This window comes from Rhinolophus ferrumequinum, chromosome X (assembly GCF_004115265.2).
Source record: "Rhinolophus ferrumequinum isolate MPI-CBG mRhiFer1 chromosome X, mRhiFer1_v1.p, whole genome shotgun sequence".
In the NCBI taxonomy this organism is placed as follows: Eukaryota; Metazoa; Chordata; class Mammalia; order Chiroptera; family Rhinolophidae; genus Rhinolophus; species Rhinolophus ferrumequinum.
In genome coordinates, this window is record NC_046284.1 from 53,118,020 (window position 1) to 53,134,218 (window position 16,199).

Here is a 16,199-nt window from a genome sequence, read left to right on the forward strand (position 1 = left end):
GTGTGGCTGCACTCACAGGCGCTCTTCTTAAAGGGACTGCGCGAGACTTGCCCACCAATGGATCACTCACTCTGAGCTTCAGCGCTGGGGCAGAAGCTGAAAGGGCAGCAGAAACAGATGGTGGGGAATTGAGTTGTCTGGCTTGGGACAGGGTCTGCAGAGGTGTCTTTTTCCTGGACGGGGAAGCTAGTGGAGGCCATTGTTTCTTTGTTGAGCCCTCCCCCATCCTGGCGTGCGAACACAAGTGGCCACCATATCTAAGTCTCCCCAGTTCGTTTTCCAAACCCCGGTGATTCGAGACCTGACCCTGCCCAACTTTCAGGCACACCCGGGCTGCATTCAGTGGCTTTCTCGTGCAGGCTGCCTGCCTTGGTGCAAGCTGCAGACTTTCCTAGACTCTCAAAGTTTCGCGGAGCCCAGCCAGGCACTATCTGGCTTGGGCATGCCCTGTGCCTCTGGCTGAGGAACCCTAAGCCGGCACTAGCGGCAGCTAGCCATGGTTTGCGGCTTGTGCTCTCAAAGTGCTTCCAAGCACAGCATGGATGATAGTCATTTGCAGATTTCTTTGTGGTTCCTGCTGGGTGGCCCTGGGTGGGACACAGACTGTGGCTGAACTTGACCTACAGCGGACCCCCTCTAAGGTGGTCCTGGGGCTGGCACCTCCGGTGGCCAGCTTCAAAACGAGCTGGAGCATCACCCAGCCGCCTCCTAGAATGACACACCCAATGGGCAGATTGGGCAGGCACCAGAGTCCTGCTGAGGCAGATCCTGCTCCATAAGATCAGCCCCTGCACAGCAACTCTTCCACTGTAGTCAAGGCCAGTCCTCACAACCAGTGAGCCCAACGGTCAGTCCCTTCCATTGATTTGCAATTATCAACCAAGGCTCAACTATTATATAAGAGGAGGGCACACACAACCCGCACAAGGGACACACCTAGAGTGCGTGGCTCAGGGGACCAGAAAGACTGCGCCACTGAACCCCACAGCACACCTACTACATAAGGCCATTCTACTAAGATTGGAAGACATAGCAGCTCTACCTAATACATAAAAACAAACACAGGGAGGCATGCAAAATGGAGAGACAAAGAAACATGTCCCAAATAAAAGAACAGAACAAAGCTCCAGAAAAAGAACTAAGTGAAAATAAATAAGCAATCTATCAGATGCAGAGTTCCAAGCACTGGCTGTAAGAATGCTCAGTGATCTCAGAAAGAACTTCAACAGAGAGATAGGAAACATAAAAATGTAGATGGAAACCAAAAAAAAAAAAAGAATGAGCCAGAAATAAAGACTACCGTAATGGAAATGAAGAATATATTACAAGGAATCAACAGTACATCAAGTGAAGTGGAGGATCAAACAAGCCATGTAGAAGAAAGGGTAGTAGAAAACACCCAACCAGAAAAGCAAAAAGCAAAAACAATCCCAAAACACTGAGGAGTTTAAGGGGCCTCTGGGGCAATATCAAGCATACCAATATTCGCATTATAGGGGTACCAGAAGGAGAAGAGAGAAAGCAAGGAATTGAAAACCCACTTGAAGAAATAATGACAGAAAACTTCCCTAACCTGATGAAGGAAATAGACATTCAAGCCCAGGGAGCACATAAAGTCCCAAACAAGATAAACCCAAAGAGGCCAACACTGAGGCACATCATAATTAAAATGCTAAAGGTTAAAGACAAAGAGAGAATCTTAAAAGCAGCAAGAGAAAAGCAGTTAGTTACCTACAAGGCAGCCCCCATACAACTGTCAGCTGATTTCCCAACAGAAACTTTGCAGGCAAGAAAGGAGTGGCAGGAAATATTCCAAGTGATGAAAAGCAATCACATACAACCAAGATTGCTCTACCTAGCAAGACTGTCATTTAGAATTGAAGGACAGATAAGGAGCTTCTCAGACAAGAAAAAGCTGAAGGAGTTCATCACCACCAAACCAGTATTGCAAGGAATCTTAGAGGACCTTCTTTAAGATAGGAGGGGGGTTAAGGATGGGTGAAAGGGGAAGGGATTAAGAAGTACCAATTTGTTATTATACAGTAGTCATGGGAATGTAAGGTATAGCATAAGGAATATAGTCAATAATATTGTAATAACCATGTATGATGCCAGATAGGTACTAGACCTATCAGGGTGATAGATGGGAATGGGGTTGGGGGCAGGGTGCAAAAGGTGAAGGGATTAAGAAATACAAATTGGTAGCTAATACAGTATGGGGAATATAACCAACAATGTTGTAAAGATTATATAAGGTACAAGATGGGCACAGGACTTATCAGTGGGATCACGTTATAGACTGTGCAGATATTTGACCAATGCACTATCCATCTGAAGCTGTAGTAGAATAATATTGGATGTCAACTATAACTAAATATATAGGTATATATAGTCACGGGACGTGGAGTACAACATAGGGAAGATAGACGATGGTATTGTAACAGCTATACAAGATGTCACAGGAGTAGTAGCTTGAGGGGTGGGTTATCACTTTATGAGGGGTTTAAATGTCTATTACATTTCTTTGTACACCTGTAACTAATAATAAAAAAAGAATATTCATGGCAGCACTGTTCATAATTGAAAATAAACAACCTCAATATTCATCAATAGGAGATTGGATAAAGTGTGATATAGTCAATATACAAAATACTTTATGCATATAAAACATGAATTAAATGTATGAACTAGAGTTACCAAAATAAATCTTAAAACATTACATTGAGGGGGAAAAAGGGAAGTTGCTGAAGAATATGTACCACGTACATAAAAATATAAAATACAAACCAATACTAAATGTCTTTTATGGATATTTACCTATGTAATAATAATAATATAAAAATATGGCCAGGAATGACAAGGACCAAAATCAAGATACTGGTACTTTCTAAAGAGGGAGGGGACTGATTGTGGAGAAGGACATAAGAAGATTTTGACTCTGGATAGTATATCTAAAAATACTAGAAGCAATTATGGCACAATGTTAGGACTCTACAGAGCTTAGCGGTGAATACATGAGTGTAATGTTAGTCTCTGTACTTTTGGCTATTCTCAATATTTCATAATATAAAAGAAAGTGTGTTCAATCGAAGTTTTACATCAACAGTAAGTATGAACAATCCAAGGGACAAAAAATAGGTGTTCCACCTAAACCCCAAGCTTTTATCCCATCAACAATGAAAAATCCTGAAAAGGAAAGAGCGAATGACTAGGAATCCACTAGTTAAGATCTCCTTGTGGAAGATTTAAAGGAAAATGTAAGAAAACCTGGTGGGACTGAGAAGAGTCCTCATGTGGGAAAAAGTACAGTTGACAGTTAACAAGGACAAATCATTTTTTCCAGCCTGGAGAAATATTGCAGAGGAAAGTGCTCCATGATCCTCTCTTATCCCCTGTACTTACCTACCATTTCCTCTTTTGCTGAATGTTCCTAGAAGATGAAGAAGGTCTATCCCAACTGCTGTTTGATGACAGTCATGGGAAATGACAGGATGCTGAGGTGGATGGCATTGCACCTCATTGAAGGCAAAAAAAAAAAAAAAAAAAAAAAATCCCTCTGGGAGGCAATGAGGTATCTATCACAGAAACAGCAAGGGTTGGGGAGTCCAGATGGATGAGGTTGGGCAATCACATAATGTTCACGAGTCTTACTTTCCTCATCTGTTTGTTGTGAGGAATAAATGAAATAACGTGTATAAAATGCCTGACAGGTAGACCGCACTGAGAGAAACAGTTCCCTTCCCTTTCCCTGGGGAGAAAAGGGAATGGCCAGAATCGTGCTGGGCAATTAAGTAATGCTTTAAAAAAAGAAATAAAAAGAAACACTGCTTCTTGGATATTCTGGTTAAGCAGTTATTTGTACTATGACTGACTGGTTACTTCTAACTAACATCTGGATTCTTTCCAATAATAAGCAGGCTATAAAGTTTTCTCAATTGTCCTCTGGTGTTGTCCCTAATAGTGTTTTATCTCAGCGTGGGTAAAGATAGGAACCAAGGGTGGCTTAGTTTACTGATTCTGTGCGTGCTGTTTAGACTAATTCCTTGGCATAGTGCAGTTTGTCAGATGGCTGAACTCTTACTAGCAAACATCCTCTTTCTGAATTCTTCTGCTCCATAGGGAGCTGGGAGGATGCAAAAGGTGGCTACATGAAAATCCTTGCATTTGTAGTTTAATAAAGAGAATGTCATAATGCTGGAATTCTATGTTTAAACAAAGAGCTCTGTGTCTTTTTATTATTTTTCCTCCTCCTCTTTCTTTCTCTATACGAACTGTGTGTGTGTGTGTGTGTGTGTGTGTGTGTGTGTGTGTGTATAACACTCATGTCACTTCCATTTCCACCCCCTGAGTGAGGTGCAGGGTCAGTCCTCAGAGTGCATCTTTTGTGGTCAAATCACCTCTGTAAGCTGCTGAAATTGTTAGGAAAAAAAATTGGAACCTGCTACAATAAGGACCCAAAGAAGCTGCAACAACCCTGTAACACAGTGTGTCCCTTACACACCAACCTTCAGGAAGACGTAAAGATAGATACCTCTTTTTTCACACTATTGCTGGATGAAGCAGCCGTGACCAAGAACTACCACATTTTCAGGCTGTGTGTGTCTGGACTGGATCACAAGGATTGGGAGGAAATCAGTCAAAGAAGTGGTGACCAGGCCATGGAAATCCCAGTAATCCTCCAGCTTAATGATCTAGAGGTAGAGGCCATTTCAACCCTTGCTCGCAGAGGCAATGGCTGGTGAGAAGCTTACTTCCTCATACTTAGACCAACACTAAGCCCTGCCCCAACACAGACATTTGAAAGGGAGGAAGGCTTCCTTTTGTACAAACTGGATTTGTTCTAAAAATGAAATGAGCAAAGGCAGTTTCCAGAAGGACCTGTATTATAGGAAATAAGAACAGAGACCAAGACTGAAGCAGATGTTGGGTCTGAGCAAGGAGTGTATTCACCAAGAGTTCGCAGAAAAACTAAAGGCAAAATGCTGGATGTGCTTTACTCAGTGAAAAGAAGCACAACTGGATGTGGTTTGGTGGGTAGCTTCTAATCCAATTTACTGGTTATGCTACTCAGTTCTTTTAGGGTTTTATTTTGTCTTCTGTAATTTGAGTCTCTGATTGTGAAGAGGTACTTAATTGGAATTCACCATAGGAACAAATGCGATATTATTACAGGATCCCGATGAGTTGGCAGCTGCTGAGAATAGAGTATTATTATTTGGTGACCACTGCTTCTGGGTAAATGAATAATTTCAATGGTCAGAGAAATCTCTTTGGGGTTTGAGTTGAATCTGAATGTTAGAAAGGACTTTCCTTGGTTGTAAACCCTTATCAGTTTGTCACCCCTGTGAGAGACCACTTAAATCAGGGAGTCAGGGAAAAGAGCTGTGTGGGGAAAGGTTTGTTCCTTTGCCCAATTTTTCTCAAAAGACCATTTTCAAACCACTGAAGTCATCCACCACAAGACAATGGCATCCACATAGTGGATCATTCTGAACATCCCTGGTGTTCCTTTAACCTATTTTTGTCTCCCCAGTATGATACCAGAACCTTTCACACCACAGGAAAGAGCAAAATAACAGTGTGGATAGTCTCAGGCTTCAATAAAAACCACTCCCTTGCTTTCCTGGTGTGAGCAACAATCTGTGCTTCACAAGTAGAAAAAACCTGCTGACTTTATTCTGCTTCCTTAGTGCCACCAAACAGCATAAGGAGTTTAGTTTAAAAAAATAAATCTCCCTCCCAAGACAAATCCTACCCCAAACAAAACTTGAAGGGGAAGGGTGATTTTTTTTCCAGTATTTATTTAGCGCTCCTTTTTTTGTGACAATATTTATATTTTCATTTTATCTTTCTAATGAAGGTTTGGAATTAAGAATATAAGACCGGTTGATATGAAGTGTTGTTTTGTGTGAATAAAAAGACCAATGGTGACTTTTTGCAACTTTCTTTGCCTTTCTGTACTTCAGTTACTTAAACTGAATCTTTCTGGGATACTGTAAGTCTGGATAGGCCAAACGAGTTACTTTTCATAAATGATCAGAGATGACACCCATAAGAGTAAGACAGTGGCATCACTTTTGCATGATGCTGTTTAAAAGAACTAATCTAAGCAAAAAGGTGGGGGAAAGCCAAAAAAACAAAAACAACTCCCTCCCAAAAAACTGTTTTTCAATTTTAGAACAAAGCTTCCATCCTTTGTAGCTCAACCAGTGGGTGATGGGCTAAATCGGTTGCGCATCAGTTAGTGCACGTCCATAACTGCAGGTGCAGCCTCCATATCCTTATTAGACCCCTTGGTTACAGATCCCAGTGGGGCAAAGTTTGAAAAATTACATTCACTGTCTAGGAAACTGGGAACTGAAAGTCCAATATCTGCCTCAGTGGAGTTCTGGCACCTGCATTATCCCATCTGGGGATATCAGGTCAACAGCTACACAGATACTTTTGCTGTTCACAGATTCTTCATGTATCATAAAAGGGTGGTTAGTATGTATTTGCCTCTAGACATTATTACCAAGCACACAGGTACATGTCATTTGGCTTCCAGAGCATTCCATTGCCTTACACAAGAACTCAGTTTACGTGAGCTCACAATGCAGAACCAATCCTCCCAATTCAATGTGTATCCACTATACCTGAAAACTAACAGAGATGGGGGCTGTGGAAGGAAGACAGCAAAGTAGGAAGAAGGTCTTTTGTTAGCTTTGCATGTTTCTGTTCCATTTGAAACTAGGTGGCTAGGCTGAGGGGGAACCAGGAGGGATGAGGATTAATGTGCTGGGTTGTCAAGAACTTTCATTATCAACAGCACACAAGTGAGCTCCAGAAAGAAGAAGCTATGGCTGCAGTGATACTGGAGAGCATCTTTCTGAAGCGATCCCAGCAGAAAAAAAAAACATCACCTTTAAACTTCAAGAAGCGCCTCTTTCTCTTGACCATGCACAAACTTTCCTACTATGAGTATGACTTTGAACGTGGGGTAAGTTTCTCTGAATATCGAGGACTTGGCCTCAGATCTTCGTTGGGGAAAAAGTAGAGGCTTTTCGGTTGGAGGGGAGTAGTGGAAGGGGCCTAAGCACATTTCAAACTCAGCAAAATATTTCCTAGCCTAGAACAGCTATGCTGGAAGAAAAATTCAAAAGTGCTAAGAATACAAATATATGGTGATGGAAGGAGAACTGACTCTGGGTGGTGAACACACAATGTGATTTATAGATGATGTAATACAGAATTGTACACCTGAAATCTATGTAACTTTACTAACAATTGTCACCCCAATAAACATTAATTAAAAAAAAAAGAAAAAAAAAGTGCTAAGAAGCCATGGGGGAAATCTTACCATAGAATGCCATTGGTGAGCACTCATTAAATGATCGTTGAGAATGAAATCCAAGACTTGGAAATTGATTCCTTATTTTTTATGGTAAAGACACACAGTCATCCACTCTTCCATAGTATTTGCCCTCCATCTGGTAGTCAAAAAAGGTTAGACTAATAGATCTGGAAGTTGTATTTTTCAAAATGACAGGTCCTGATGATAGAATGTGGGTGTCATCTCACTATGTAGAATGATTAGATAACAAAATCTAACCATCTGGTTGCTTAATCGCTCTTAATCTTTCTCCATTTTCTTCCTCATTCTCTTTCTCAGAGAAGAGGCAGTAAGAAGGGTTCAATAGATGTTGAGAAGATCACCTGCGTTGAAACAGTGGTTCCTGAAAAAAATCCTCCCCCTGAAAGACAGATTCCGGTAAGAGGAGACCATTGTCAGAGGAGGGGGTGGGGGAGCTGTTAAGAAACTTGGGACACTTCAATTCTCTGTAAATAAACTGGTGATGCTGTGCAATGTGGAACACAGAAAAGCTTCTTTATAAAATTCTTCACTCTGCTGTGTATTGATTATACCAACTCTCAGCATCTTTCCCCCAGACGCAGAACAACTCACTCAACCTAGAAAATTGGTAACACCATTTTTTTTTTGGTAACACCATTTTAAAGATGACATCATATCAAGTTTTCAAACTGATCAGAGATGATTGGTTTTACTCCCTGGGTTACCAGGATCAGATTTACATGCTTGAGTTAGTCTGACAGCCAGAATCCTAGGACTCTTAGTCATATAAGATTTTTTAAATAGCTCACTGTTTATTCTCTTGTCATGTCCCAGAGCCTCTCTGGGGCATACTGCCTTCTGACTTGGTTATTTGAAATATCGTTTATTTTCCACCTAATTACAAGAGTAATGAGTATTTATTATAGAACTCTGGAAAATATAAAAAAAAGCGTACAAAGAAGGTAAAATCATGCATAATCCCATCATCCAGCTAAAAAAGCTATTAACATGTTGTTGTATGGACTTACAGATGTTTTTCTCCACTAGCAACACATACAACCACACTAGTATGTATATTATATACTTAAAACAAATCATACTACACATCTTGCTTTGCAACCTACATTTTCAATTTAACAATATATGAAAACTTTTCCCCTTGACAGTAGATAACTCTTTAATAACTTGAGTTTCATGATTGCATAGTATTCCTTATCATGGGTGTACTATATTGCAATTTGTTTAACCCATTTCCTATTACTGCACATTTAAGTTGTTTCTAATTACTTGATATTATAAACCATGTTGGAGGAACATCCTTGCATGCATCTTTACATACTTTTGTTATTCTTTTTCTTATAACAACTTCCTAGAAGTAAAGTTTGTCTTCCCTTTACAAAATCTGTGCACTTTTGGTTTTTATAAATATTTTTTATTCTATTTTGTTTTCTAAAAGTGGAATTTGAATTTCATACACTCCTACAAACTGTTTCTATTTCTCTACACTCTTTACAATTCCAGATATTTTAAATATTTGTTAATTTGGCAGCCAAGAAAAATGCTGTTTCATTGTCGCCTTATTTTGAACTTTTTTACTCATAAGGTTGAACAATTATGTCTCTAGCTCATTTATATTTTTCCATTTGTGAATGGCCTGTTAATTTTTGCCCATTTTTTATTGACATATTTACCTTATTCCTAGTACTTTTTGTTTAAGTTACCAAAAGCCACTGAATTGTACACTGCCGTAAAAAAGAACAAAATCTTGCCATCTCGACAACATGGATGGACCTACAGGGTATTTCTAGTACTTTTTTTTTTTAATTCTTAGCATTATTTTTTAAAGATTTTATTGGGGAAGGGGAACAGGACTTTATTGGGGAACTGTGTACTTCCAGGCCTTTTTTCCAAGTCAAGTTGTTGTCCTTTCAGTCTTAGTTGTGTAGGCGCAGCTCAGCTCCAGGTCCAGTTGCCATTGCTAGTTGCAGGGGTCACAGCCCACCACCCCTTGTAGGAGTCGAGGAATCGAACTGGCAACCTTGTGGTTGAGAGGATGTACTCCAACCAACTGAGCCATCCGGGAGCTCAGCGGCAGCTCAGCTCAAGGTGCCGTGTTCAATCTTAGTTGCAGGGGGCAGAGCCCACGATCCCTTACGGGACTCCAGGAGTTGAACCGGCAGCCTTGTGGTTGAGAGCCCACTGGCCCATGTGGGAATCGAACCGACAGCCTTCAGAGTTAGGAGCATGGAGCTCTAACCGCCTGAGCCACCGGGCCAGCCCCAATTCTTAGCATTTTTTAAAAATAAATTTTATTAGGGAATATTGGAGAACAGTGTGTTTCTCCAGGGCCCGTCAGCTCCAAGTCGTTGTCCTTCAATCTAGTTGTGGAGGGCGCAGCTCAGCTTCAAGTCCACTCACCGTTTTACAATCTTTATTTGCAGGGGGTGCAGCCCACCATCCCATGCAGGAATTGAACCAGCAACCTTGCTGTTGAGAGCTCGCGCTCTAAACCAACTGAGCCATCTGGCCGCCCCTATTCCTAGTACTTTTAAAGAGATCTTGATATATTAATCTTTTTAACTGTAATAATATGTTGAAAATATGTTTCCAGTTTTTCATTTATCTCTGAATTTTGTGTATGGTGTTTGTACTATATTAGATTTTAAAATCTATACCATCAAACTACTTCACCTTTTTCTTCAAGCTTCTGACCTTTTAGTATTATATTAGAAAGGCCTTGCCTCCCACAAGATTATATAAAACAAAGGTTTTTTTCCTCAGTCATTCAGTTTCATTTTTAAAACATATATTAAGTTCTTGAATCCGTCCAGAATTTACTGTGGTGTGTTGTGTGAAATAGCTACCTAACTGCCCCCTCCCCACAATATTAGTGGTTAAATGTTCCAGCACCATTTATTGAGTAACCTTCCTTTCCTCAAGCTGCCTGTGGTTTTTTTGAATAAGTATGTTCTGGATCCTATGGATATGTGTCCTTATTTGGTTATAGGAAGAGGCACTAAGAATTTGCATTGTCTGTGCAGGACAGCCTTCTGGAGCTACTGCAAAGAATTCCCAGTACCTAAGAAAATCCAGGAAAGAACAATGTATCCACCAATAACCGTTTCTTCTTTGTTGCAGAGACGGGGTGAAGAGTCCAGTGAAATGGAGCAGATCTCAATCATTGAAAGGTTCCCTTACCCCTTCCAGGTGAGGTATTTTCTCTCCCCAGCTCTCAAAGGGACCTGCAATGTAATTGTTAGTGATGGGGTGTGGGACAAAGGGAAGGATACTAAGTCCCAAGGAACAGAAGCTGAGGTGGACAAGGTGGTTGGACTGAGAAATGAGACTGACATGAGCTGAGAGCATTTGTTTTTTCTATTTTCCTAATCTAACATAGCTTCTTTTAGTCTCTACACCTCAAAGAGACTCCATAAAGGCACTAATTCTATTATGGTATGTCTTATCTATGGTAACTGCATTGAGAAAGATGCTCTGTTTGTTGAGTGAGCATTTCACTTCCTTCTGGTTCAGCCTATCTGTCGAATGGTGGTCATGTGGGTTGAAAAGTCAGAAAAGGGGTGGAAAGGAGTAGTATTAGGAAGTTTGGTATGGGGAAGACTTATTAAACTTACACACATAAACCTAAATTCTAATGTAGTCTGGAATAACTGAAGAGCCACATAGACATCTGTTTGGTTGATGCATTGTAAGCCATAAAAGAGAACAGGAGCTTCAGATTTGATCTTCAGTTTGGCTTGCTTATGTCCTGAGAACTCTGTAGGCCACATGTCACGAATACAGCAGCCTCTGCAACGGCGAAAGCCAGAAAAGGAAGTGGAAAGTCTCGGGAGGGGTCTTTCTGTCATGGATTTATGAGCACAGAAAGACTAACAAGCAAAAAGAAAAATATGAAAGGATCTTGTTCATGTCTTTGACTGTATCAAAGTTTACAAAACCTGTGAAGGAGGGGTGTTTTAGACATACGTTTTCTACCGCTGTGTTTCAATTAGATGACGTTGTTTGACTGGGCTAGTGGATGATGCTAAACAGTAGATAATTCAAAATTAATTTACATTTGACTTTAGAATCTACTATGTGATGTTTAGTAAGTCTGTGAAACATATTATATGTTTTATGTGAGGTTTTCAAAAAATATTTAAATGTTTAATTTGATGACAGTGCTTAATATATACTTTACTCTTTTTAAAGTAGTTTGGTTTATTTTGGCAAATATTGGCAAGGAGAAGCCACTAGACAATGAGGGGGAAATTAGCCATGAATTAAAATTGTGCTCCATATTATCCAAGTGAACAATCCATATGTATTAACCAAGACTTAAGTTATATAAATCATTACTTCAATTCTTCTCTATACAAACTCAAGATTTAAGATCATAAAATACCCTTTGTTGGATAAACAAAAATCCTTTCTCCACCATGGGATGAGGAAAACATGAACTAAGTTTACACACAAATTGAAACATAAGTCAAGAGAACCTAGGGATATTCAATAAGCTAAGACCTTCTAAGTCGTATGTCCCTGGACATGATTTGCTTAGGCATTCTGCAGATAGTTCACATGACCCCGGCTCAGCTGCTGACTGATGATTCTGCCTTTCTTTATTTTCCACTATGAATATAAAAAGTTGTAGCTTAAGATTAGTTCCTTCAAGGTCTTTCTTTCTTTTTTCTTCTGAATGCTAACCACTGAAGTCTGTGTGTCCATTGTCCCAGGTTGTATATGATGAAGGGCCTCTCTATGTCTTCTCCCCAACTGAAGAACTGAGGAAGCGTTGGATTCACCAGCTCAAAAATGGTGAGAATTATTTGGAAAATATGCATGTTTCCAAAGGAAGAAAGAAGGGAAGGAAGGGAGGAAGGGGAGAGAAATTAAAAAAAAAAGGAAGAAAGAGTGGGGAAAGGAGAAAGGAAGGGAGGGAGGAAAGAAAAACGGATGGAAGGAGGGATGTAAAAGAAAGGAGAGAGAAGGGAGAGAGGGACAAAAGAAGGGAGGGAGAGAGGGACCGAAAGAAATAACTTTTCTAATGTTAGTGATGCAGTTGAGTTTAATATTCCATCATATGAATAAAAGATCATGTCCTAGACTTTCAACCCACTTCTACCACTATCTCTGTAGTGTAATTTTGTAATTGTAGGTACCTCCATTTCTCTATTTATAAAAAAGTCCCACTCTTTACACTGATTATAAGGGTGGTATGGTATGGCATTCAATGGTTATTGCAATATTTTGAATCCTAAGTATGCAATACATAGTTCCACAAAACTAAATAGATAATTATGAGAGCCAGAGTAGAGAACCTGCTTCCAAACCCCCTTCTACCACTAATAAGCTGAATGACCTGTGGCAAGTAGGCCAACAAGTTTCTCTGAGTCTCAGTTTCTTCAACTGAAATAGGAATAATAACGATGCCTGACGTACCTACCTCCAAGGTTGTACTAAGGATCAAATAAGGTAATATATGTGAAAGCATGTGGAAAACTGTAAAGCACTACACAAGAAAGCACTGTACATATCTTCATGGTGGATACATATTGTCCAAGTAACTATTTCATGTTCTTAGCTTTGAGGACCTAAACCTGAACTTAGTTCCAGCATTTCATATAGAGCATACAGTGTGTTCAGATAAACTTGACTGTAAATGCTTGTAGCACAGGATGCATGCACACATATTTGTGTATATATATAGCCACATGTCAAGTGACTGAGAGATTAACTGGTTGAGTTGACATCAGGAAAGACTGCCTAGAGAAACAGGAAGGATGGCAGACTGATAACAGCATGGTTGGGTTATTGCATGACAGCCCTTTGTCTTAATAAACATTTAGATTCTGATACTTGGTGGCTGGCTATTATCAGCTTTGCTCAGTCCCTTGAATGCAAGTCAATTGGTCGAAATAAAAATTACCAAATGTTTCAAGCTGAAAGAGGAAAGGAATGGGAAGAGAAGGGTCATTTATTAAATTTTTGCTATGTGCCAGACACCAAGCTAGATACCTTATCTCATTTAATTCTCATGGCAACCTTGAGCAAACAACAACGATAATAACTAACACTTAATGAGCACTTACTATGTACCAGACCCTGGGCCAAGTGTTTCAAACGTACTAGCCCATTAAATCCTCAGTGAGCTTAGGAAGTATGTATTACTCACCTATTTACAGAGGAGGGAACTGAGGCTCAAAGAGGTTAAGTAACTTGCTCAAGGGCACACAGCTTGTGAGTGGGGAAGCCTGGATTCTTATCATATCTCTAGGTTTGTATGACTCCAGAGACTAAGCTTATTACATAGTTTTATGCTGCTTGGTTCTCAAGCCCAGAATTTGCATCTGTAGTTGGCTGCAAGATACCGTCATGTGCTGCATAAAGACATTTTGGTCAATGATGGACCGCATATATGGTGGTGGTCCCATAAGATTATAATGGAGGTGAGAAATGCCTATTGCCTATTGGCAGTGTAGCCACCATGACATCGTAGCACAATGCATTACCTACGTGTTTGTGGTGATGCTGGTATAAACCAGCCTACCAGTCATAAAAAAGTAAAGCACATACAGTTATGCACAGTACATAATACTTGATAATGATAAAATGGCTATGTTACTGGTTTATGTATTTACTACACTTTATATTGTTATTTTAGAGTATGCTTTCTCTACTTATAAAGAGAAGTTTGCTGTAAAACGGTATGCCATGTTATGCCAGAAGCAACCTCATACGTCTTATCATGTCTCTCTATTGCATCATTTTATCTTGTACTTGCTTTAATCTCATGTAGTTTTGTACACTAACATTCTGTACAGTCTTGTAGCCTAGGAGCAAGAGGCTATTCCATATAGCTTAGGTGTGTAGTAGGCTCTATCGTGTAAGTTTCTGTAAGTGCACTCTGTGATGTTTGCACGATTAAATCACGCATTTCTCAGAATATATCCCCATTGGTAAGTGGTGCAAGTCTGTGTTCTAGAGTAAGGCTATGCTGAGTATTATGAGTAGGTGATATCTTGCACCACACAGTTCAGTTCTTGGCATGTTTTGAGATAAGAGGCCTTCTTTAGCTCTGGGGGTACAAAACAAGCAAATGCTTCAGTTGTGCTTATTATGATCCAGGATCCTCTAAGTTCTTTACGTGTATTAACTCATTTCTTCTTCATATTAACCATATAAGGGAGTTATTTTCATCATCCCCATTTACAGATGAGAAAACTGAGGCACAGAGAGGTTAAGTAACTGGCCCAAAGGCACTCAGTCAGTCAGTGGCAGGGTCAGGCTTTGAACTCCATGCTCTGAATGAACAGGCTGTTTCCAAACCAGGGAAATACTTACAGAGGCTGAGATAGGTGCTCCAGAGGGCATATATATTTGTACTTCTTTGGTTCTCTCCACAGTGCCTCATAAAGTGCCTTGCACACAGAAAGGGACCAATACATAGCTGTGTTAATTGATTTTTCTGTGGGATTACACAACCACCACCAACTTGTGCTCCACATTGATGAATAGCTAGGATTTAGTTTGGAAATAGGGGAAGGTAGATACTCATATACTAGCTGAGGGAGAAACAAAAGAGGAAGAAAATGTGGCATGTACAAGTTAGCACCTCCTTTACACTTCAAATGCTAATTTTAAAACCAGTCATAGGTTAGCACAACAAATATTTATTGAGTGCCTACTATCTTCAAGGTATGAGTAATGACCAAGGATAAGAATTTCAAGGTTATAAACTTGGCTTATTGACTCACATGTTAGCCTTACTATGTTGATTATGCACAGCTATTAAAGGTCATTAGGTAAGTAAAATTACAGTAAAAATAAACCTAAAGCAAACAAACAGAAAACACCACCACTTCAGTTGGGTCATTAGTGTGGGTAGATGCAATTTTGCCTTCCCTTCCCTTATGTTTTACCGAAGGCATTTTTTTCCAGTTGTTCCAGTCCTGGGTGTATGTCTTGTTGAACCTGCTTGGGCTGACAACATGAGCCAAAAAGTAGGTGCCCTTCAACAAAGACCATCATTGCTGGGAGATTTAGGTACAAGTTCTAACAGCCCCAGGTGCTTGCTAGTAATGTCAATAGTGAGAGAGTCTAGGAGCCATAAAATCCCATTGTAGTGATGTTATCCCATTTTAGGGGAAAATGCACCAATTAAAAATCACTAACATGAAACAGGGACCTCATCAGTGTCCTGGCTACCTGTGCTGTCAAGGGGCATGAGGGAGCCTTCTGAGGTGCTGGATCTGGGTGGTGGTTAAACGATTGTAGACAAATGTGGCTAGCTGTATACCTTAGATATAGGCGCTTTATGATATGTAAGTTATACCTCAATTTAAAAAGTAGGGCCTCAGGTACCTCATATCCAGCTGCCACCTTTTTCCAGTGGCACTTTCCATGCAAAGATTGTATGCCTGAGGACTTAGCCATGGGCTCTCTCCTTCCATTTTCTTGGACATGGCAGCGGACACTTCTATGTTACAATACAAGGAAGTAATTGGCCATATTTACCTAGAATCTTTGTTTCGTCAAGCCCAATTGAGCCTATTTTAACTGCAACTTCAAAAATAAGCAAATGATGCGACCTCACCAAAATGAATGAGTGGCCTTGGCAAAACTCCAACAACCAGTATGGGAGGAATAATTCATTCATTCCTGAAACAGAATTTTAGACATTATCCTAATAAATATGGGTATGAGACACCAGCCCATCAAGTACTTGGAGAACGTGTACCAACCATTAGTGCTTCCCATACAGGGCTGGCCCTGTGCATTGGTGAAGTAAGCAGTCTGTCCTAGCCTTCCCACTTAAACACTGTCCTAGTCAGCTCGGACTGTCATATCAAAATACCATAAACTGGGT

At 40.1% G+C, this 16,199-nt stretch overlaps 1 protein-coding gene across 1 annotated transcript in view; it reads left to right on the plus strand.

Annotated features, from left to right (window-relative positions):
- Positions 1–16,199, plus strand: part of BTK (Bruton tyrosine kinase) — a 33,575-nt gene that overhangs the window by 4,607 nt on the left and 12,769 nt on the right. Inside the window, exons 2-5 of the mRNA XM_033110098.1 lie at positions 6,809–6,979; positions 7,652–7,750; positions 10,472–10,540; positions 12,067–12,148. Coding sequence (XP_032965989.1) covers positions 6,839–6,979; positions 7,652–7,750; positions 10,472–10,540; positions 12,067–12,148 — 391 coding nt within the window. The 5' untranslated portion in view covers positions 6,809–6,838. The remainder of the gene's footprint in view (positions 1–6,808; positions 6,980–7,651; positions 7,751–10,471; positions 10,541–12,066; positions 12,149–16,199) is intronic.